We start from the raw sequence: 24,373 nt of genomic DNA, 5'->3' as shown, positions 1-24,373 counted from the left end.
TCTGTAACTCTGTAATTCTGCAACTTCTGATTTTTTTAATAGATATAATAGCAAAAGGTAAATAGAATGCTGACAAGCTGATCGACAGCATATACTGATGCCCCTGTGTGTCCTGCTGCACGGAGCACAGCACCAGGGCTGAACAAGGGATGACTGCCAGAAATGTGAGGGCTCTCATTCACACAACATAGAACATCTCTGCCTTGGATGAGCAGGCAGGCAATGCAGCGTGCACAGACTCTGCTTGGAACAGCACGGTTTCTTAGAAGGAGGATTTTGATTTTCAATTCCATAGTTACTGTTTTCTTATTTTATCTTCTCATTTGTTTGAAAGGCAGACAGAGATAGGCAGAGATCTTGCCATCTGCTGGTTCACTCCTCAGATTGTGACAATAGACATGGCTAGGTGAAGTTAAGGTGAAAATGGGAGCTCAGAACTGGGAACTCCAACTGGGTCTCCGACAAGTCAAGGGTCCCAAAATCTTGGGCTATCATCTGTTCCTCCCTGTGCTGAGTCAGAAGCAAGGCAGCAAGGTAGGGCTTAAATCCAGGAGTTCCAATATGGGATGCAGCTGTCTCAAAGCAGTGCATTAACCACTGCATAACCCATTCCCTGCCTTTTTTTCCAAGCTGTTTTTAAAAAGAAAGGTTTTAAGGATTAATTCTCTTTATGGGTGCTAACTGTGATCACTTCATTCATTTGAGTATTTTGCTTCTCACATATTTAAAAATCATCTCTGGCTTCTAAGATGCTGTCAGAGTCCAAGAACTTTATAAAGTATTTAAGAAGTTGAGAAATATTCATTTTGAACAGAAAGACAGACAGATGAGGGTGAATCCAGAAATGGAAATGTAGTCCAAGACATTTTCTAGAATGTCTACCTTATAGAAATAGCCAACATTTTCTATAATGTTGTCAGATATAAGGTGATATCTTTTGATATACAAAATTGCCACAAATTTCTGCATGTTACAAACGTCCTCTTCACATGTTTCTTTTTAAAAGGCAAAACAGAGCAGACCGTTCACATTTGAGGGATTGCAGAACTTAATTTTTACAATGCACTTTTCATTCATTTGAGAAGTGGGGAAGAAGTGAAAGGAAGTGAAGTTTCCACCTGCTGGTTCACTCCCCAAATGCCTCCAACTGTCTGGATGAGCACTGTGAAAGCCAGGAGCCAACGTAGCTCACAGGATCCCCCGACCAGAGGCATCCCACTGCCTCCCAGTTGCAGAACATATTTAGATCAGAGAGGTTGTCTTGTTGTCAGTACACTGTGGATCACTTCTCTATGCTTCTCTTCCTCCCTTGGCTATGGTGAGATAAGCTTGCCTCAGTTTTTTTTCTGTGACCACTCAATTTCTTTATCTGTTATTCTGAAGGACAAATGGTCCCCAGGATTCTGCTTGACTCTGCTTCACCTCTTATCATCCTCTTGTCCCTGACCTTTATTATCATCACTCATTTGCAGAATAATCCTAAATCAATCTGTAATCTCCTTTTGCAGCAAAGTATCCTGCTGCATCTTAGCTATTTCCACCTGGAGGGCCAGTTTTCCTCCCTTCAAACAGCTGAAATCCTCTTTCTTCTTAAACGGATCTCCCTTCCTTCTGCACTGATGACCTGAGTAAGACATTACAGGTCAACTGTTTATTCATTCTAGAAGCTCTATGTTTATCCTGGCCTCTTTTATCTCCTCGTCCTCATCCTAGCTCCTATCCCTTCTGCCTCCTGAACATGTCTGCAATGTTTTCTGGCCTTCCTGTGCTTGTCGCAGTAGGTCTGCTTCCCGTGTCACCTGATCAACAGTCTTGTTGGTCATTCCATCTCTAATTTCCTTCTTCTTTTATCTCTGCCTTATAGTTAGGAACATTAACTCCCTGAAACACAAATCTGACTACATCTTTTCATCTGCTTTCGAACCTTCTGCAGTTCTCCACCAGCCACAGGATAAACTGCAAGCTCCTTTCTATGGCCTCTCCATGATCTGGTCCTTGCCAACCTCTAACTGGTTTTGTTTTGTTTTTGCTTTAAAAGAAAAAAACAAAACAAAACAAATCCCGCACCTCTTTCAGCATGGAATTTATAATCGTTTCCTATTCTCATGATACTATGAGAATTCTAGTGACTTAGTTTGTCTTGTCTCCCTGGAAGGTTCTTTTCCATTTTCTAAAACCCTTGGGCTAACATCTTCCAAACTGTGGTCCAGGGACTCTAAGCTCATTCTCTCTCTCTGCAGTACATCTCATGAGCAATGGCATCTTTAGTGCCAAGCACTGGACATGCTGTGTAGGGAGCACTTTCTAAGTGTTTATGAAATCATTCAAGGTACATTGGGTCAAAGGTGTTGTTTAGTGTCTCTAGTAGAGATTTCATTCAAGCTTATTGTCAAAATACATTTGTTCTGACCAGCTCTGAGGACAATTGTTAGCATGTTAAAAATGTCCTTAAGACACTCCTTACCCCAGAAACAACAAGAAAAAATAGCAAATTTGGAAACAATAACTTTACCCACTTTACTAAATCTCAATCCTTCCCATCCTGATCACCCATGCTATCATTATAAAAAACTAAACAATTATAGAAAAAGTCCTTAACAACTAATGTGAGATTTTGCTGTTTCATAATGTCAAATATATTTTTAGCACTGAGTTCCCTAGGATGTACCAAAAATAATTTAGATAGTTATTAAACTACAAAAATATATTGGGATATGCCACAAAACATTGTGGTACAGCAGCATCTACAAATTTACAAAAATCAGTGAAAAGAGAAAATATTTCAGGATTCATGTACAACCCACAGCAATCTCTAGAAGCTACAACACTGCATATCCCTATTGGGCTGGACGCTCTTTCAAGGCCTCAAAATGAAACAAAACAAAAAACCAGTAGTATCCATCACCGTTTAAAAGAATTTGATGCTCAAAATGGCAGAAACAGAAAAGGTCCTAGTTTTTAACCACTATGTTCATTTGATTTTCAAATACAGCTAACACTGTATTATAGCACAATTGAAATTTATTGAGAGTAGAATTTAAATGTTTTCATTGCTCCCCAAGAATCATCTCTAAGTGTAGAATGGATACTTAAATAAGCTGGGAGAAGAAGAACATATTGCATATGTGAATAAAAACACACTGTACATCTTAAATATGTACAAATGCAATAAAAATTTTAAAACCTAGGAAGAAAATCAGTGAAGACGCTGGGTAATCTCAGAAAAAAAAGTGAACAGTGAGAATTTAGTTACTGCAAATGTATGTGCAACTCCAGTGAAAAGAATGGAAGGAAAGTAATTGGCCTAAATAATCCTGGAAATGAGCAAAGTTTGTAAGGCAAAAGGCAAAGGGAGGTACACAGTTAATAATTTCAATATTTTTATGCATGTAAACTGCAAGTGAGTAATTTAAGCAAACGGTGATGCATGATGAGAACCAGCTTTCTCACGGATAGTGTTACAATCTACAGATAAGCAATGGGAAGTATTTAGAGTGATCCATTAGGGGTCTGCAAGGGGGTTTAACAGGCTGGGCCCCGCCTGTGGTGTCGGCATCCCATAGAGATGTGGGTTTGAGTCTTAGCTGCTCCACTTCTTATCCAACTCCCTGCTTACGGCATGGAAAAGTACCAGAGTACATCCCAAGTTCTTGGGCCCTGCGACCTACATGGGAGACCTGGAGGACACTCCTGAGTCCTGGCTTCAGACCTCTTGACTCCTGCCATTGCAACCATTGCAGCTGTTTGGGGGAGTGCATCAGCGATGGGCACTCTTTCTCGATCTCTCCTTTGTTTTTACCCATAGCTCTTCTTTTTTTAACAAAAATAAATAAAATCTTAAAAATTATATTGCTTGAAAAGAATGATTTATATGGCAATGAATTAGAATTGGTGGTATATGTATTTTCGAAAAAAGTGTATTTGTTTTTGCTTGAAAGGGAGACTCACAGACAGAAGGAAAGACACAGGGAGAAAGGTTTTCCATCTGCTGGTTCTTTTCTCAAAGAAATCCTAGTGAGCTGATCCAACACCTTGGAGCCAAGAGCCTCCTCTGGGTCTCCCTTGTGGGTGCATGGGCCCAAAGACCTGGTCCATTCTCCACTGCTTTCTCAGGCCACAACCATGCAGCTAGATTGGAAGTGGAGCACCTGGGGTATGAACTGGGGCTTGCAGGTGGAAGATTAGCCTGTTGAGCCACTGCACTAGTCCCAAGATGTCAATATTAACTCATACTTAGTTTAACATAGACACAGGTGACTACACATCTATTTGTTGATATACATACATGTATTGGTTAATATGTGTGTGTACTTCCTTGCACTATCAATGGAAAGAGACTCAAAGAAATGACACTGCAGTAGCAATGAGCAGAGTGAGCACTCCTACAATGGTCTCTACCATCACCCTCCAATAAAAATAATCAGGGCTCCTAAGAGAAATGATTGATTTCAAGACTGGTACAGAAAATATATGAAGTATATTTGGAGTATCTTACAGTGTCAGAAATTTAGGACATGTTCCAATGTTCACACACGAAAGCATGTATATACACTGAGGGGTGTAGAAGGGGACTGAAAGAGCCCTTCATGCTCAAAGACGGAAGAATCTGACCAACAAAATAGACTAGAGAGGGGACCTCAAGATGTTTGCAGAAAAGTAGAATCAAAAGGCAACTTCATCTTAAGGCAAAAAGATTTGGAAGCCAGTGCATAGTTTTTATAATATGCCTTTTCCATGAACTTTTTGGATGACTCCTCCCATGCACTGATTTAAAGAACGTTTGCACCAGAATAAACTTATGTTTTAATTCAGTTTTCATGAAGATTTGGAATGGAAGTTCCCTCACTGGATCATAACAGGAAGTCCAAAATAAATAGCTACAATTCTATCCTGATATAAAGATTGAATAAATTAGCAAAAAAAAAAAAAAAAAAAAAGGAGAGCCAAATCTCCTGTGGAGAAGAATTTCAAATAAATTACATAGTTTTCCCAACCTGCAAGGAGGGGACTCTAATTCCCAGGGCCTTAAGTGTGAGCCATACCTAGTGGCTTTCTTCCAAGGAATATGGCACAGGAAGGAGGAGAGGTAGGGAAGAGCCACTTTACAGTGGAAAACTTCAACCATGCCTTGGCCAGTCAGTCATAACACATGTTAACAGGATGTATTCTTGACATAATATGATCAGACACCAAGCTTCCTCTGGGGTCCCTATAAATCTATTGCAATCGTGAGAATAACGTCAGAAAGGTTCCAATAGAGGGGTATCTTTATCATATCTACTCAGGAATCCTCACACTTGCCAAGTTAATAAAAATTTAATCAAGTCTCAGAAATTGTTATTGCAAGGAGTCATCTGAGCAGCTTTGAAAACTTAATGTAGCATCTGGGATGAATGAGATCTTTGAAGAGAAAAAGAAAATTAGGATAAAAACTAAGGGAATCTGAAAAAACAGTGGCAGTTTATAAGAACAGACTAATACTGGTTCAATCCTTATGATATGACCGTTACTACTGTAAGACGCTAATTAGCAGAAACCATGACGGCAAAAGGGAGAAAAAGAGGGGGGATTCTATACTTTGTTCTCAAATTTTCTGTACATCAAACTACTCTAAGAAATAATTTTTTTTTTTTAGCAGGAGGGGAAAGAAAATTAAACAATACCCACAATGGCTTAAAATAACAACTGTAACAATCCTTTGTTTTAAAAATGACTTTTCCAATAGAGAAACTGAATAGGAAAAATTAGTTGCCCCAAATCCTATAAAGATTATAAAAAAAAAACAAAGCAAAAAAGTCCACTGAGTAGAAGGAAAACTGTTGCAAATTTACTGTAATTAGGTTGCAGGCTGGGAACAATAATTTCCTCTAATTGGATTTGTCAGAGTGTTGCTGGAAATATTGATTTAACTGGATTACATGCACATTTATTGAGCACTTGCTACCTGAAAGGTCCTTGGTTTTGGCTCTGGGTTGTGGACATAAAAGCTGAATAAATATGGCTCTGAAAACTGTTGATATCCATAAGAACCTTACAGCATTACAAGTACACTCAAATGTAATGCAAGATACTAGAATAGAAGGGACAGGGAGAGGCCATTCCAAGGGGAAGCGTTCTGTTGGGGGTAAAGATTTCTGTAGATTAATAAGGAGGTCTGTTTGGCCAGAGTGTGCATTAGAGGAAATCATGGACTCCAGGGGTGTGATAGGTTGTAAGGGGTTGGGATGGAGCACCTGCTGTCATTCTTTCAGAGCATTCATCACTCCAGAGCCAGAACGGCAACTGGGAGAGCCAAGAGGACTTAGGGCAAGGACAGCAAGCCTTCCAGCAGTGAGGTCACAACCGCAGCTTTTAGTAAGATTGGGAAAGAGGACACAGAGTTATATGGCACTGTTGCTCAGCTGGCCTTCATTGGGATTTTCTTGAATGGTGTAGTACTCTGTGTAGCAGCCGGCTCTCCTGACAACCACGACTGTGCCCTACATCCTGTTTGAAGGCACCTGCTGGTACTTGAGGAAAGTCACTGACACCAAAGGATGCCTCTTTGGTTTGCTTGATACAAGGCGGATCAACTTACATGATGTTTTATTCCTGTTTTATGAAGCTATTAATTTCCCCTAATAATAAAAGCAGTGCATGACCATTACATAACTGAGGATTCCATAAAAGTTCCTTATTCAAAAGCTATCACTTTCATGAGTTTCTTGTTTCCCTCAATTTAATATTTTTCTTCTATGCACAAAGTATTTAGAAATAGTGTCACTGGTATTTGTGGACACTAACTTAGTCATATGCATTCTTTTAGGTTATACTTTAATCAACAAATAATAAATTGCTTAAAGAAAAAAGCAGCATTTTTGAAAATCAGAATCCACAGCTGCTTGTCTGAATGGCAGGGACTCCATTCCTGAGAAAACACTTTTGTGCACACTTCATGGTACCAAAGTGTGTTGTATTTTCATTTTCTGTTCTATAAATACATAGTCCAATATGTAATTTTTATATTAACAGTAGAAAATAAAAACAATAAGAACGTCTACAAGGAAGACTCTAACCGCAAAATACTCTATATCTAAAGGAGCACATGTTTTATAAGGAATTTTTAATAGTGTGAAGTTTGTTAGACATGTGACTGTCATGCTCGAGAACAGATTGTATTCATTTTACAAACATAGAAAATATATGCACAGTATTTATCATATTGGAATAAACATACATATATTTGCATCCTTCAACTTTCTAGTGTATCTCACATATAATTAAATGTTACTAGATTACGTAAATTAAATATGCTTTAATGGATGATGATCTGTTTCTAAAATTTACCCTTTCTTTAATAACCACACCCAGGACAAGCACTCTATCATCACCTTGTTTCTTACCTGAATTATCAGAGCAAAGCTTATAAGCCTTTTTACCAGTCTCTAGTCTGCCTCTTTCCGAATCATCTTGCTCGCCTCTTTTGCATGCAGCAAAGATCGTGTCATTCCTTCTCACACAGCTTCAACAGCTCCCAATGACTGCATGATAAAACACTCATCTCCTGGTCTGGTTTCACAAGTCCAGGCCCTCTCTACACCTCATACTGTCTATGTTCCCACTAAACTCACCTTGAGGGTCTTCAGGTCTTCCCCTGAGATTCCAACATCACCACTGCTCTTGTCTGTCATGCTGTCTTTCCCTTGTCTCTTAAAGAGATATGGTGTAATCCAAGTGTCTTTCCCTTGGATTACACCATGTCTCTTTAAAGTTAGGACTTGGCAGATTCAGTGTGCGGCAGTTAAATGTGAATCACAGTCACCAGAGGGGACTTTAATCTAGGCACCGTGCAAGAAGAGAGGGAGTAGAGATGTGTAAAACAGTCTGTCCTTGGGATTTCACAACTCAAGAGGGTGAGACAAACACTATAACATCATCACCATCATCATCATCATCATCATCACCATCATCTCCCGAGTCAAGCGACTCCATGAATAAACAGAATTAAACACATAATACAGTGACAGGCAAGGGGAGAGAACAGACTTTACCTGTGCGGGCTAGGCTGTGAAGAAATGATTAACAGGAAGCAGGAAAGTGCCAGACAATAAAAAGAAACCCAGAGTGGTCTACTCAGGAAGTTTTAGGAAGGTGGATCTTTCTGGAGCGGGGGAAAGGCTGCCGTTGGAGTGTAAGGATGAACAGCATTGCTAAAACATGACAGAGGGCTTAAGCCAAATGCTCTGCTCCTTTCCTTGCTGCCAATGGTTATTCCAAATGTCGGTCTCAGCCTGCAGTTTCCCATGTCTACTATGGTTTGCCTCCAACTAGAATATAAACTTTGGGAAGGCAGAATCCAACACACAGTGACTATTTCAGCAATCTTAGTTTCACAATTGACTTTCATCCAGGTAGCTGTGTGCTCAGTGCATAAAGGGAATTCAGAGCATCGGTGACAAGGCGACAGCAATGTTGAATAAAGACCAACACACGGAAACGGCCAGTGTGGGTGGCAGAAATGTTCTGGTTAGTGATTTTGCTTCTAGGACAGTTTTAGTTGTGATTAAAAGGGCAATTTAATACACTTTGTTTCAAAATGTCATATTTTAGCACATTTGTGTTTGTCAATAACTGGATAAGCAACAGTAAAATAACAAGTATGGATTTTCACTATGATAATCAGATTTGCTTCTAAGAATTGCTTGAATGAAATGATGATTAATCAATCACTCCCTTCAGACTGGCAGTCATGCTTCTCCAAACTCCACTGGCAGAACAAAAATTTTTTGGCCCGAAATGGCATCTTCTGTATATACAGGTGTGTGGTCTTATGAGCAACCAGCAACTGAGCCAGCGCTGGTGATGAACAGAGAAGGCTTGAAACTGGCATCTTGTTCTATCTAAGTTAACATAAACCAGTGAAGGGGCACTTGTGCCTTCTGGCAGGGAGGAAACAGAATGGTATAAGGAATATTCAAATGAGACTCTCGGAAGTTTCACTGCTTGATTATATGATGTCTGATTCACAGGCTGGGATGCTAACCAGCACTGTCAAGTGCATTACTTCCCATGTACTGATGAACAAATGTCTCATGTTGTTCACTGTCATTCCTAGGTACCATTGTGAATGCACAGTCTGGTTGTCAAAGGTAAAGACCCAGGCAGAGTCACCAAAGGGTCAGATAGTCCAATGGCAACAGGCAGGTAAAATGTGCAGTCTTAGAAATACTATGTGGTCTAAATGATTGTGTCTGTGGGGCAAAAGAATCATAAAAAGTCTACTACCTTCATAGAAACCCAGATCCCCAATGTGGTTTCATCTTGTCAGAGACCCACCCAGGCTCCTTTATGTAACGCATATTTTCTCTTGAAAGAGATCTCCAAGTCCCTCCTTGCCTATGTTTATAATATGATATTCTTACATCAGTCTGGGAATGTCACTGACAGCCACTGTTCCATCATGGGTCTCGCTCTCGCCGTCCTCCTCCTCTTCTTCACTGCTCTCCGACTCCTCACTGGAGGAGGAGTAGTCGGTCACCTTCTTCAGTGGTCGGTTTGTCTCTTCAATGCGGAGTTCTCTCAGTTCTTTAGCTAATGCTGTCAGATCCTACAAACAGAGATGGTCTGCTTAGTGTGTGTGACATGTCAAGAAGACCACAGCGACTTCTCTCAGCAAATCAGTGTTCCAGCTTAAGCAACAAGAAAAGAAGCAGCTCTCTATAGAACTGTGACAAACATAGTTACTGCATGGAGCTAAGGAAACGATGTTTGCAGCACGTAGAAGCTAGAAAAAAAAAGATGAAATCCTTTTACACTTTGTTCAAGACCCATAGCAAGACTTAGACTTTTGAGTTTTGAATATATATGTATGTATGTTGTGTGCATACACACATATGCAGACAGGAAGTTCTCATTTTACCTCGGGCAGGTGAAGTTGGACACCCTCAGAGTTCATGGGAAAATGCATGGGATTAGAAATTGTTCTGCAGTGTTCCAGGGTTCCTGCCCAAGCCACAGCAATGTCCTCTCCCCTCTACCACTACTCTTCCCACCTCTAACATCTGTCCCAGAATAATCCCAAGGTTCCAGCTACTCTAATGACTCTTTGAGTGTGTCATCATTTCCTGGAGAGCAGAGGCACTGCATCAAATGATAGCCCACCCAAAGCCTGGGCTCACTGCCATTGAGAGCCAGAACAGAACAAAACTAGAACCACAACAAAAAAACCTGAGTCCTCTCTCACAAGGACAGGAGTTTCATGTTCTTTTGTTTTCCATTCCAGTTCTCCAGCAGACACCCTGGTGGAGAACACAGCAAGAAATGTGCAAAACTCCCAGAGGGAGAGACAACTTTGCAGGGTCCAGGAGGATGATGAAACCTTTAGCCTTATGGATGTGATGAGGTGGCGTTGGGTCACCAGGCACATGGCGGGCTGAGCGTCTGACTGCCTCTAATCATTCATGCTTTCAGAGCAACGCGGGAGAGAGAAGCAGTTCAGCCACAGCATGGCCACTCTACTTTGCATGGGTCCAACTGCCCATGGCACAGCATGCAGTGAGCAAAAGGCAACTGGACATCAGTCTTACCATTTCTCCCTATATAGGGACCCATGTGGAAAGATAGGGAATCAGGGAGAAAAAAACTCATTGAAAAATACTAAATCCCACAGTTTTCTTAGGGCCATATTCTCTCTTTACTTCAATGCAGAAATGTATTTGTTCAATTCACCTGATGTAGGATCAGCACAATCTAGGTGATCTAGATGATGATATAAAATCTATCCAAATTGATAAGAAACTAAAATGTGTGTAGTTACATTATCATTGTGACTTTAAGAACACAGTAACGCTAGCATGTTTCTCTGCAGCCACCTATAAGTCAGGCATGACTATTTCAGTTAAAACTTGGAGTCAGAACTTCCACATTGTATTGAAGTTCGAGAAGTTCAAAACACCCAGGGGTTAAGTGAAAGACACAATTCTTTCTGATGTCAAAGGGAAAGAAATAGTGACTTTTTAATTTGTCCTAAAGTCACCTGCAATGAAGCTCTTGGAAAAGGATAAGTGTGTGAAGACTCAAGCCGTGCACTGAATACACAAACACACTCGCCTGGGTTCTTCCATGCTGGCACAAGCACATTTGCTCAGACACATGCCCTCGGTTTCAGTGGGTGTTGTCACCCCATCCAACCAGGTGAAAATGGAATTGCATTGAAAAGGATCAATGGCGTTTAAATATAAAGAGTGTCGAAAAAATCTATCACATAGTTAGAATCTTAGGCAGTTTTGTTCATGGTGTTTGTTTGCTTGTTTAGCAGGAGTGGCAATAAGCCAAAGCTGGAGAAGCTACTACCTGTTTCTCAGCCTTTGACTGTTTTTACAAATGCAAAAGAAAGTGGAGTGTTTGTTATGCTTGAATATTCTATTATCACCTAGATATTTGTTAAAGCAATGAAAAGGATGTGATAATCTCACAAACCAATAAAATAACAAATTACTTTGTATTTCGATTTCTTTATAGTAGGCTCATATTAGGTTTCATCAAAGAACAAAATTAGCATTTAAAATATTACTTGTCATTAAAAGTTACATTTGATTATAAACTTAAAGAGAGAATATGGTTTAAAATAGTTTATTTCCATTATTAATGATTATGTGAGTAAAATATAATGTATTAGCGATGATTTGTTTTATTATACATTTTTCCCCAGGACTTGTTTATCTCTGACATTTCAAACAGAGTTTTTTTTTTTCTTTTAAATTACAATTATTTATAAATGTTTAGCTAGTCCCATAGTTCACTGATTTTAAAGCAATTTTATTTTCTGAAAATGAGCTACATTTTTCTAAACTGTATTTAGAATTAAAGTGCTGATCCGCTATCTGATTCTGCTATTGTGTTCTTTGCTATTAAATACCTAACTTTCTTGATATATTAACTACAAATTTCTTTTAACAACTTAAAGGATGAGATGTAGATGAAAATACCAAGGCAACAATAACTCTAAAGCAGTACTTAGAGTTACTTTAGAGTAACTGTAAAGCAGTACTTCTAGTTGGGAAAATTAATCTCTCATTGCCAGTAAGTTGCATGTTTCGTTGAAGTTTCATTTTGTATTTATTCCCTATGTAAAAATTTATGATAGCAAAGATGAAAGATGTAGATATGTTCTAAAATTTACACCACTGAGCTCAGGTCCATTTCCATTCATTTTACTCTCAGGCATTGGTGCGAATTTCTCCAGTATAATGAACCCTTGTACTAACTCATTTCTTTGGCTGTCTCAAGCCTGGAACTAAAAAGTATTAAGAAATAAGAGTGTTATTTAGCATGAAAATATTTGAGGATTCATAAGTGAAAAAGAAATCTTGCAAAATGGCTGGCTGTTTCGAACTACAGACAGTGAGGAGGCTCTTACTCAAAGGCCACCTTGATCTAACACATTTTACAACCAACTTGATAGACTCTCACTCAGAAAAGCTTATATAAGCTGACATGTATACACACCTTCCCTAAAAATGTGATTTTTTCAGTTCTCTTTTTAGAAATAAGACAGATTATGCAAATTTCAACTCTTTGAACTATTGTTTTGTTTATTAAGTTTTAAGCTGATGCCTTCTGTTTATAATAAAATAATCTTGTTTTTGGAAACCTAACTTAGGATACTAGCTTCAGTCTGTTCAAGTCAGGAAAGAAGGGACTGGACCCGTTATCATTGTTAATTCTACCCCATCAATGGATATGTGCTGGAACTTTCCAGGGTCCTATGGACAAGAGCAGAAAAGCCAGCATTTGCTTATGTGCATAGTCCTCATGTCACATATTTAACTGTCTAAAGTCAAAAGAATATTTTCATGTAGTAAATAATTATCATGTGCTCTGACATTTTATTTTAATTAAAAATCAATGCCAAATTAATGGGGCACTCCCACAGATAGCTTTTTATGGGAAAAAATAAACCATTAAATTAGTCTCAACAAGCAGCATATTTTTAAAGAAGTTCTATGACTTTGATTTTAATCTCAGGTGAGATAAAAGAAGAAGCAGTCACCGAGAGGGAAGCTCATTTTGGAGAGGGAAGCTCATTTTGGAGAGGAAAGCGGGGGTGAGGGGCATAAAGGAAGGTTTCTCGCTGTGGCACAATTGACATGTGGGGGCCAGGCAGTTCTTGACCATGGAGAGGGGTGGGGTGCACTGCAGGTGTTTAGAAGGCTCTCTCTTCTATTTGCATGGATGTCAGTGGCTCTGCCTCGTACCTCTGAATCCCAATGACAACTTGAACTGTTTCCAGACATTGCCTCTGGGAGAAGGGGAAGAGAGGAATCACCTGCAGAGGTTCTCGGGTTGAGACCCACTGGGTCTGCACTGGATCCGATCAGTGCATCTCAAGACATAGGGCTTTGAGAAACACCTCCAGGGCTTTTTCTAGCCACACGTGGCCCCAGTGGAAGTGTGCAGCTATAAGCCCCCTTTTGTCTCTTCCACTGGGGGGAAGCACACTGCACTACAGAGAGCAACTCTTGAAAGCCCCAAATGTCCCAAGTTAAGTAGCCAGCTTCAAGCCAAGTATCTAGCCAGATGAAATTCCCCTTGGGTTGTTCATACACATTTTTAAATTGCAGACTACAGTCCAAGAACATCATTCTCTTTCTTCCTTTGTTCTAGCAGAAAATGACTGAACATGGTGATAGCCCTGTCCTCCCTCACTCAGATGCAGGAAAGCGGCAAGCAAGGCCACAGCGCACAAGGTCCCCTCTCCCCTTCTTGTGCATGCCACCCACACACTGTAGACATGCAACGTTATACATGATTAACATTTCTCTCGGTACTATGATAGCTATTTTCCGGATTATTCTGAATGGTGATATGGTCATAATAGTGAAAAAGTGAGGCTGGTCGATAAAGATCAGAAGCACAAAAGCATGCTTTTCACTTGCCAGCTCCCAGCCACTGGCCCCATCGTCAACAAACAAGACAATCTCCTGGCTTTCTGCAGCTTTTAACAGTTCACAAATGCTTCTGCACACCTGACTTTGACTAAGCCTAGGAAATCTAATAAGCAAGGTAGGGCAGGAATTTTTTCTTTTTATCCCATTGGATGGATGGGGAAAGTCTGGGCCAGAAATGTTAGAAAATTTGTCCCTGTCAGTTATTTACTGGAGGATCTCAAAGCCAATTTCTCATCACAATGCTGTACTTTTTCCACATAAATTCGTCAAAACAGTGTTCAGCAGAGTGACAACTGTTAAAGCCATAATGGCAGTCTCAGATTCCACGCATTTTGGAATCTCTGCAAGACCTATCTTAAAAAAAAAAAAGTCAGAAAATTCTACTTACGCAGCTCTGGCCAACAGCAGTAAGGTGGTCAATCATTTTAACAATCGACCTGTGGTTGACAAAGCCATGTCTTTTCTGAGTGGAATGATGTCTCCACAGACAGGGAGATAACGTCACTTAACTCACCCACACCCATTAAGCTGACGTTGCTGCTGAACGGTGTTGTGAATGCTCCACAAAATGAACCTGGCAATATCCAGTCACTTTTTGGTTCCAGATCTCACCCTGTAAGTTCGCAGTGCCCTGGGATCGATGTGTCTTGTCTGTTAAGGAAGCAGCACAGAGCTATCTCCTAGCCAGGCTGGCAGGTGCAGATTTGGATGGGGAAGACACTGGGTGGTGAAACAGTGCCATTAACTTGCTATGAGCCAATCGAAGAGAGGAAAGGTGAAAACTTAGCTTAGAAGAAAGGTCTCTGACGCCTTCCATGGAGAGACCTGAAGGTCTCAGGCTAGCTTCCGTTCGAAGGGCACTCCACCCAGCAGGTCACGGTGACCTTGCATCTGTGATCCCATGAGACATCTTTCCAAATGTCAACATCAGGAAATCGGGTAAGAGGTACATCTTACAAAAACACAACCAAGCAAAGGGAATACTGACCTCATCTATAGCTTTCTTATAGCTCTGAAATAAGAAGAACCCAATCCAGAAGAAGCCACAGAAAGGAGAGAAAGTCAGAGAAAAGGTAGCAAGTTAGATACATTGGAATAATTTGTAAAACAAAAACGAAAACGAAAACAAAAAACCCTGATAATACAAGCTAGCAATGAGAATATGAGCGAGGAATGACGTGGATTTCTCGTTATTACTCTCAGTATATTTCCTCACTTTCATGTTAAAGACTTGACATCCATTTTGTAGAAAAGATTCTTATCAAATTTAAATAAGTTGTTAACTCTTTCCAATTTAATTTTCAAATTTCATATTTCAGCCTGTATGCTTTTATTTCATTCTTTAAGGACCCTGCACCCTCATGGGAGACCTGGAAGAAGCTCCTGGCTCCTGGCTTTGGATCAGTTCAGCTCTGGCCATGCGGCCACTAGGGGAATGAACCAGCGGATCGAAGATCTTTCTCTAAATCTTCTCTCTGTACATCTACCTTTCCAATAAAAATAAATAAATCTTGAAAAAAAGAAAATCCCCTGGCCTATCATGCCATGGTATTGATGCCAGGTTTAAATTTACATCATATGCTTATCCGTTTTGATCCATCCAATGCACTCCTAGAGGCATGAAAGATTACAGAAGAACTGTAATATTAACATACATGTAAAATACTATAGGGTCAGAGCAGAATATAAAAATATCAAACACAATGTCCAAGTCTCTTTAACTTCTAGTTTCAACATCATTTTTCCAAGGTTGCTGCATAGAAATGATGGAATGGTAGGCATTTTTCCTCCTCCAGTTTCATTTGCTAAAAGAGTGCTAATATTGAAACCCCTAAACGCAAGGAAAGCAAGCCAAGTGGGTCCATTTTCCTGCTGCTCAGGGATGATAGCCTTTTGCACTCCAAAATCTGTTCTTATTCATCTCAGTAATTTTGGCTGAACTCACGAGTGTCTTGCCAATCGCCTTACCCTGTGTGCTCCATCATACATTAACAGAGTTCACCCCTGAGTTAGAGAAGCACTCACAGCTGGTCGGCTAGGCCGGGTGATGTCCCTGGATTCCTCGGGTTTCACCTTTGAAGGTTCATGGGGGAGGACTGGCGAGCCTTCTGATTTACTGTTGGCTGTAGGAAAAAACAGAGGGTCAAGAAAGTGAGGACCACTTTCTGGATGAGTCACCCGCTCAGAACTGATTAGTGAACGCATCACTCACTCCAGTCCTCGAGTACATTCATATAAAATGATAACTGTCTGGGTAACGACAATTAAGCTTGCAACTTGGAAATGACTAGGACCAAAAAAATTGTAGCAAGGAGTATTTACTAAGCACAAGCCAGGCACAGTGCCAACTGCATTCCGTGTTAGTCATCTCACTGAATCCTTGTTCTAACACAAAGGCGTGGTGCTGTTTTTCTGTTTTACAGTTGGACACAGACTTGGAAAGATGACACCACTGGGCCAGGGGTGAGCTGCAACGAGGAAGGGAGCTAGCATTCGGACTCCTGCAAGCCCTGTTCTCAATCAGCTTCTACATGCAGTTTCTAGGCCTGCTTTGTTCTTCGATCAGTTTCCAATAGGGCAGATGATTCTGATGGACTTTTGTGGAACAAAGAGAAAGAAGAAAAGGAAACCCAGGTTATTTGGTGGAGTGCTTTTTATACTTGATCTTGGCCAAAAGGCCGAGAAGTGATGGTGGAGTGTTTTTTAAGTGAGTGTGACAAGTGGTCTGGACCTTCTAAGGAAGAAAGGCTAAGATGGTGCCCTGGACCAGAGGCCAGAGCAGAAGAGTAAGGAACACCTCTCAGGGTTACACACATACTGATGCAGAAGGTCTAATCCCGGAGAGGTTTTCACTGATACACAAGAACTGGGGATCAAAGGAAAGAATGTAAGAATTGAACCTGAATGAGATCAAGGGATTGAATTGTAATTCTTTATTTTTACATTTTCTGTAACTAACTATATGATTAGAGAAAAGAATGGGGAAAGAATTTCTAAATGTAAATTTATATTTTGGGTCCCAGCTATAGACACATATGAGGCTATGCGGTCACCCCTGACTAGAGAGGGTGGCACAGGGTGGAAGGGTGGCCTGAGGCCCTTCCACATCCCCATTCAGACAAGGACCTTATAGGGTCTATACCCAGCTTTTAAAAATGGATGCATCAGGCTGGCCCTGTTCAAAACCTCAAAGAAATGTATAGTAGGGGCTGAATGCTGCTTGTGCCTACTTAGTAGGCTTGGAGAAAACCAAGCACTGGTGGTTTTCATTATTAATGAAATTAATATGTATATTAATATTCATCAAATTGCACTTGGTAGTCCCAATCTTTATCATTGGGAAGCAAAATTATCCTCTAAAGAGGGTGATTGAGAAAGAGAATTTTGATTAGCTACAAACAATGTATTGTCATGCTCATAATGACTTGGACAACAATGATGTTTTCTGCAGGCTCCCTCGTTAATGAAAACTAAACAATGATAAATGATTTGAATCAAAAGTTTTAGAAAGGCTAATTTTTCACCCATCTAATAGGAGCAATCAGATAAGTTAAATGTATTTTTTCAAGTGAGAAATTTCGTTTCTGCCCTCAAAGGTATTTGTTCTACCTCTGTCTCCATGGGGATTTTGAGAAATACCTTCTATTGTGAACCAAGTACAGGATGCCAAACAAGACTATTGCAACAATGGAGTAGGATTCATGGGGAATACTTGAAACCATAATGATAGGTCATCAACTGGAAGTTCAGGTATCTAGAAAGGTAACACCTTGAGGTAAGACCACACTTTGGTGATGTCCCTGATGTTCTCTGATTTGTAAAACGACTTTGTCCACACTCAGTTCTCATACACACACATACACACACACACAAGTTGGGTCTGGTTGTGCACTCTTGGGAGGCAACAGAGGCTAAGATCAGCTAGAGGGCCCTGCAGTGTCCCACAGGGGTGAGTCTGGAAGCAACTTGCCTCCCCAAGCCTGGGTGTCCCCAGAAAGTGTTGTCAGGGAAGCTGAGAGCACGCTCTACCTCGGACTCTGGTGCGTTCACTGGACCCGGCTTGTGATCCCGGCTGGGAGCCTCCTTGGGAGCTAGGCTGGGAGCTGGGAGTGCTGGAGCTGGAGGAACTGCCACTGCTGGTCCTGTGCAGGGGACTCTCCAGGACAGGCTCAGTTCTCCGGAGATCTGGGTTGCTGTGTGGACAGCAGAACACAGTGATGACACTATCACAACCTGTCCATTTGCAACTCACATGTCTAGGGAGACGCATCCAAAACCTATAAGGAGCTCAAACAAGTCCATAGCAAGAAAACACAAATCAGCAAATGATCCAAATAGACCATTCACAAAAGAAGACCATCAACCCAGTCATTGTATAAAAAAATGCTCAGGGTCACTAATCATCATATATGTAAATTAAAATGACAATGACAAGTAGAAGCCCATACTTGTGAGAGGAAAGGTGAGAAATATTATTTTGTGAGGATGTTGAGAAAAGGGAACCCTTAGTGTCAATGAAAAATGCATACTAATACAATCGTTATGGAAAACACTAGATTCTTCATAACATGAAAAACAGGATTACTATAGGATTCAATGATTCTATTTTTGGCTACAAAAACAATAAAAATGAAGTCAGTCTGTTGAGGTGATACCTGCATTCTAGACAGCATTGGTCACAATTGCCAAGATGGAGAGTCAAGTGGAGGTCCACTGGTACATGAATGGATAGAGAAATGTGATGTAGTGGTAGGAGTTTGGCCCAGCAGTTAAGATGTGTGATAGAGACTATCATATCCAGATGTGAAGATACAACGCAGTAAGAATCTCTACTTCCAAATCAAAGAGCAAAACAATAAAGCTGGGAAATGCATCTTGACAATGGGGTGCTGAACTCATTGCCATTGTCCACACCTACAATGTCAAGATACACTTAAATAGCAGAATAACAAGGACTGACTTAGGACTGTTTATGAAGTACTACACTTCAGGGGAAATCAATGGGGATTTGGGAAGGAAGGAGGAGAAATCCCAGAGTCTATGGAACTGTATCACAAAGTAATAATATTTAAAAAAAAAAAAAGCTGTTTGGATGCCCATTTACCATGGTTCAACCTCCAGTTTCCTGCTAACACACACCCTAGGGAGGCAGCACTGACGGCTCAACCCTGGCCAAAGGGTGGATGATAGTTCTCTATAGCTCTTAGAAATGTTAAAACTAAAGAAATTTGATACAAACACATTACATATATCATCAAAACATGATCTACTGTTGTGGGCTAAGGAGTTGATTAGTGCTTGTTGGTATGGGCAGGAAGAGGGACTGGGCTTGTGGCTAAAAACACCTAGACTAATTGGACTCATCTCTACCCAATATCCTGCTAAATGAGGATGTGGGGGATGGGGGGCGGAAAGAGTATATAAGAAGAGGTGAAGGAGCAATAAAAGGAATAAAAGGAGACTTCCCAGAGATTTCTAACATCACTGGTCTCCCGTTGGTGCTTCATCCCCAGACCCTCTCCCTGTCCATGTTATTGGCTCTGCTGGTTGGAGCAAATGGCGCCTAACGTGGGGCACGGCACAAGGGACAATCTGAGTGACCCTTGAGCCTACAAAGGTAAGTTTAGAATTAAAAACTTTGCAGGGGTATAAGTGATTTCATCCCCAGACCCTCTCCCTGTCCTAGGTCTGAGGGACAATCTGAGGTTCCCCTGGAACTCTGGAGGGGCATTCATGATTTCATCCCCAAACCTTCTCCCTGTCCTGGGGCACCAGGGATAATCTGAGGGACCCCGGAAATCCAGAGGCAAGCTTAGCATTAAACATTCTGCAAGGGCATAAGTAAAATTTATCATGGGGGCAAGAACTTACTAAAGTGCACATGATTAAGGAAATCAGAGATCTGCTCCAGTCACAAGGAACCAACACTAAACTTCAGGCCTGGCAAAAGTTCGTTGAAAGTGTCTGTGATGTATCCCCATGGTTAACTCTCCTTGTAGAGATTTTTTTTCCCTCTGGTACTTGGTAAAAAATACTTTATTATCCCCTCAAGGCGTGGTGCAACCCTTCCTCAAAATTATCTGTAAGAAAGGGGAGAGAACCCTAAGCCAGAGTAGGAAGATAAAGGGAACCCCAAACCAGGGTAAGAAGGAACCCCAGATCAGACAAAGTCTGGAGAGACTGCAAAGAAGATTCGCGGTCCTCTTCTGAGGCGGGAAAAGGATGGAAATGAGTCTTCTGAGGTTCCTCCACCTGTAGAGCATGTGCCCATAGAGCGTGTGCCAAGCAAAAATCTCTTTTGGACAGGCATGGAGACCTCTGCGCCACCTGTGCCATCAGCGCCATTAAATTTGGGTACAGCTGTGAAAGATTTATGGGAGCAACTTCAGCGTTTCTCCCTTCAGTTGAGGTAAGATTAGCTATAGCCCCAGACAAAATACAACTTATTTCTCCATTTAATTATTTGGAATTTCAACGTTTTCAGAATTGTGTTAAATCCCCCAAACTTTCCATAGCCCAGATGTTTTTATCCATCTTTCAAAAGGCATCCAAGAATTCAAAAAATTCAAATTCTAGGGCTTCCCTTGGTATTCTTAAGAGGCCTCAAGAATGCCAACAGATTAATCTCCCATTTTGTGGAGACAGTAGATCAGGTTGATTGAATTATATTAAGATTACTGGCAAATGGACATCACACACATTCCAGAATTTGGGACACTAAAGTATGTGCATGTTACTGTCGATACTTGTTCTGGATTTATTCTAATTTATTCTAGCTACTCCTCAGACAGGGGAACAAGTCAGGCACACTCTAGCCCATTGCTATGCATGTTTTTCCATATTGGGAACTCCAAAAGTTATTAAAACTGATAATGGCCCCTGCTATACCAGCAGTAAGTTTGTGATTTTGCTGCCTCTCACCTTATACAACCAATTACAGGCATTCCTTATAATCCTCAAGGACAAGGTATTGTGGACCACACCAACCATACTATTAAGGATTACCTTATTAGAACAAAAAAAGGGGGAGTATAGCACTCCCTGAGATCATTTGAATCTTGTGTTATTTATCTTAAATTTTCTAACATTGGATGCGGAAGGATGGTCAGCTGTGGATTGTCATTGGAATCCATCTCAGAAGCAGAAGGGTTACGTGATGTGGAAGGATCCCTTGACTGGTCAGTGGCAAGGCCCAGATCCTGTCCTCACATGTGGTGAGGATTGGTTTGTGTTTTACCAGAAATTGAAAATGGCCCACGGTGGATTCCTGAGAGGCTTGTCCGGCAAGCTCCTGCTGCTGAGTCTTGTGAAAGCTTGGGTACTGGCCATGGTGATGACATTTGAGTTGGAAGATGGATGGGACAAGCAAGTATATTAGGCCTTTATACAATACATAATTAAGTTAGTATATTGTTAAGTACCCCCTTTTATCTTCCTTCTGTGAGCACCAAGGTCCTGATATTTCCCACCTTTTCTATATGGCAGCTTTGTGGGGAATGGGCATGCACTGCATGACCCTCCCCCCCTTTTTCCTTATAAAGGGAGACAACTACTCTTAGGGAAATTATTAGTTCAGTCACTCCTCGGGATTTGAGGACTCACTCATGTAGCTGAACCTTAGTTCCTTGAGTTTTAAGCCCGTGTCTGCCTGTGTTATCCCTCCATTTCTCTCTCTCACATACAGAAAACGTCTCTGAAGTGAGTTGCACCGAGGTCAGCTGCCCCCTAACAGCATGTTGGAATGGCAACGGCGATACTGCTGTTGTCATGCGGCTGCCCAGAATCCTGCCTGTGCCTGTAAGGGCTAACGGAGAGACCTCTGTTGGCCTGATAAGGCGTAAGAGGCTCTGGCATAACATTGACCATTGTAGCTAGCGTTGCCCTGGTGTAGGTAGCCACCACCACAGCAGCAGTGACCCTAGGACACCCTACAGCTCCTGTGAGACCATGAACAAGCTTGTGGAACTGACTGCCTGAGCTATGGAACAATAGAACTGTATAGATGAACACGTGCAGGTGGGCATGTTTACGTTGTAACAGTAGGTTGATTTGTTGGCAGAGGAGCAGCAGATGCTGTGGGATATGGTCACGGCCTCTTGCTCCCCATTGTATGTCTTTATGTATGTAATACCTGTGCAAGTGCAAAATGTTTTCCAAGCCAGGAACTGCTGTCTATTCATTGCTACCAAGTTAAACATACTCCTAGCCATGGAACAGGGTTACCAGCCTCCCTAAATATGGTTTGTGCAGCTGCCGCAGGCAATGCGTTGAATGGCAGCCAGAGACGGGTAAAATGGACCAGGCACTGACGAACCCAAGACATGGCCTCCATCATGCTACGGAGATTCTGATGATGGGTAAGGCTGATATCCTGAGAGTCCACAACCTAAGACAAGCACATTCAAGTCTGCTTTGAAACAAAAAAGGGGGACCTGTTGTGGGCTAAGAAGTTGATTAGTGCTTGCTGGTATCGGCAGGAAGAGAAAGTGGGCTTGTGGCTAAAAACACCTAGACTAATTGGACTCATCTCTACCCAATATCCTGCTAAATTAGGATGTAAGGGGAAGCGTATAGAAGGAGAGGTGAAGGAGCTGTAAAGGGAGACTTCCCAGAGATTTCTACCATCACTGGTCTCCTGTTGGTGCTTCATCCCCAGACCCTCTCCCTGTCCATGTTACTGGCTCTGCTCTGCTGGCCAGGGCAATCTAATGCTAAGTGTGCCACTCACGGAGACAGAGCAGAAAGGGGTGAGGATGCGGAGATTGTTGGGTCCAAAGAAATAGCTTCAGGGAGAAGGGAAGAGTCAGTCTTGGAGGTCTACTGTTCACATTGGAGACGACAGCACGACCGTGCATACCTCAACAGTGCCATGAGGGTAGTAGGACCTGAAAGTTTTCCTTACAAAAGCTTGTAACTAGGAGAGGTGATGGATATGTTAATTTCCATGTTTATGGTAATTAACTTGCAAGGTATATATATGTTGACACTTCATGTGGTACACCATAAATCCATGTAATTTTTATTTTTCAGTTATACCTCAAGAGCTGGGGACAGGGTGGAAAATGACCTTGCTATTGGCAGACTATTAGCATAGTCCTGTTTCCCCCACTGGTGTAAGGGAGTAAAGAAAGCACTTACGAAACCTGGTGATGTGGGGTCAATGGAGGAGGATGGGCGTGCCCACCCCCCTGAAGTTCCCAGTCAGATTCTGGGTCTGGGAAAGTTGTCTCCTAACCCAATTCTTGTGTTGTCATGCTAAAAACACTAGTGCTGAAATGGTGTATTTTCAGAGGGGTCTTTCTTTCAAGCTTTTCTTCCCCCATGTGGATTGACAATGGCAAATTAATATTAAAAAACTATAATCATTATGACTATAAATATTTAATATTGAAAATATTAGAAGGTAAAAGTTAAGGAAGCAAAACAAATAATCTCTGAGCCAGGGACTATTCAACTACATCTTACTATTTGGCATATTATCTCCTAGTCTTTTTTATGTGTGTATTCACAGAAGCACTCTAAATATGTTTCCTTTTCCCGTTAACATGGCACTGTGAGAGTTCTCTTATGTTTCTAAAAATAATAATGGTTATCCAGGAACCCATAATACGGAATTAGTTTGACTTTTCCCTCTACTGTTAAGATACTAATGTGCCCTCACCAAGGTATGGTGGTGATACTTACGCTGAAATTACCATCAACTCCAAAGGGAAATATCCAATTATGTCTCTTTTCCCTGGAATTTGGATTCTTGGACAAAGCATGATCTGGGATATGTGTGTGCGTGTGTAAGTGTGAAAGAAAGTACTAACAGATTTGCACTGATACACATATAATGATCCATCGCTAGAATTCTTTCACTTATTATGAGCATTCTCATACACTGTATCTTGTTGTTTTAAATATTTTTTTAAAGATTTTTATTTGATAAGCAGATTTACAGAGAAAGAAGGGGCAACAGAGAGACCTCCACTTGCTGGTATACTCCCAGAGTGGGCACAGTAGCCAGAGCTGGCTCAGTCTGAAGCCAGAAGCCTAGAGCTTCTTCTGAGTCTCCCACATGGGTGCAGGTTTCCAGGGAGTTGAGCCAGTGCCCAAATGGGATACCAGCATTGCAGGCAGAGGCTTAAGCTATTTTACCATGGTGCTGGCCCCCAATTCAGTATAGATTTGAAATATTACTATTGAGAAAGTCATTTTTATTCATGTTTATTTTCTGCTTATAATTTCTTTCTTTGTGAACTGCTTAATCACATTCTTTGCTCATATTGGAGTCTTTGCAATTTTATTATTTTTTGGCAGAAAATCTGTTATTTAGGTTGTTACCAAAGGGAGGCATATTTTGATATTTATTACTAAACGCTAATTCAAAACCAAATTCTTGGCAGGCTAGAAGCCTCTCTTAGTGGAATATTTTACCGCATTGTTCATTTGCGTAATGTTAC

The 24,373-nt window shown here is 41.1% G+C and overlaps 1 protein-coding gene across 8 annotated transcripts in view; it reads right to left on the bottom strand.

Annotated features, from left to right (window-relative positions):
- Positions 1 to 24,373, bottom strand: part of TNIK (TRAF2 and NCK interacting kinase) — a 382,866-nt gene that overhangs the window by 23,470 nt on the left and 335,023 nt on the right. For 4 of the 8 annotated variants that reach the window (XM_041002750.1, XM_041002756.1, XM_041002754.1 and 1 more), the window contains 4 exons: positions 17,958 to 18,121; positions 15,954 to 16,051; positions 14,917 to 14,940; positions 9,402 to 9,586 (listed from right to left, as the gene is read on the bottom strand). In XM_041002750.1, the coding sequence (XP_040858684.1) occupies positions 9,402 to 9,586; positions 14,917 to 14,940; positions 15,954 to 16,051; positions 17,958 to 18,121 (471 nt within the window). The remainder of the gene's footprint in view (positions 1 to 9,401; positions 9,587 to 14,916; positions 14,941 to 15,953; positions 16,052 to 17,957; positions 18,122 to 24,373) is intronic. The other 4 variants (XM_041002751.1, XM_041002753.1, XM_041002755.1 and 1 more) reach the window with 1 other exon arrangement.

Source organism: Ochotona curzoniae, unplaced genomic scaffold (assembly GCF_017591425.1).
Source record: "Ochotona curzoniae isolate NIBS_2020 unplaced genomic scaffold, NIBS_Ocur_1.0 scaffold_2587, whole genome shotgun sequence".
Taxonomy (NCBI): domain Eukaryota; kingdom Metazoa; phylum Chordata; class Mammalia; order Lagomorpha; family Ochotonidae; genus Ochotona; species Ochotona curzoniae.
The sequence above is the reverse complement of the archived record's forward strand: the minus strand, read 5'-3'. Positions and strand labels throughout refer to the sequence as shown.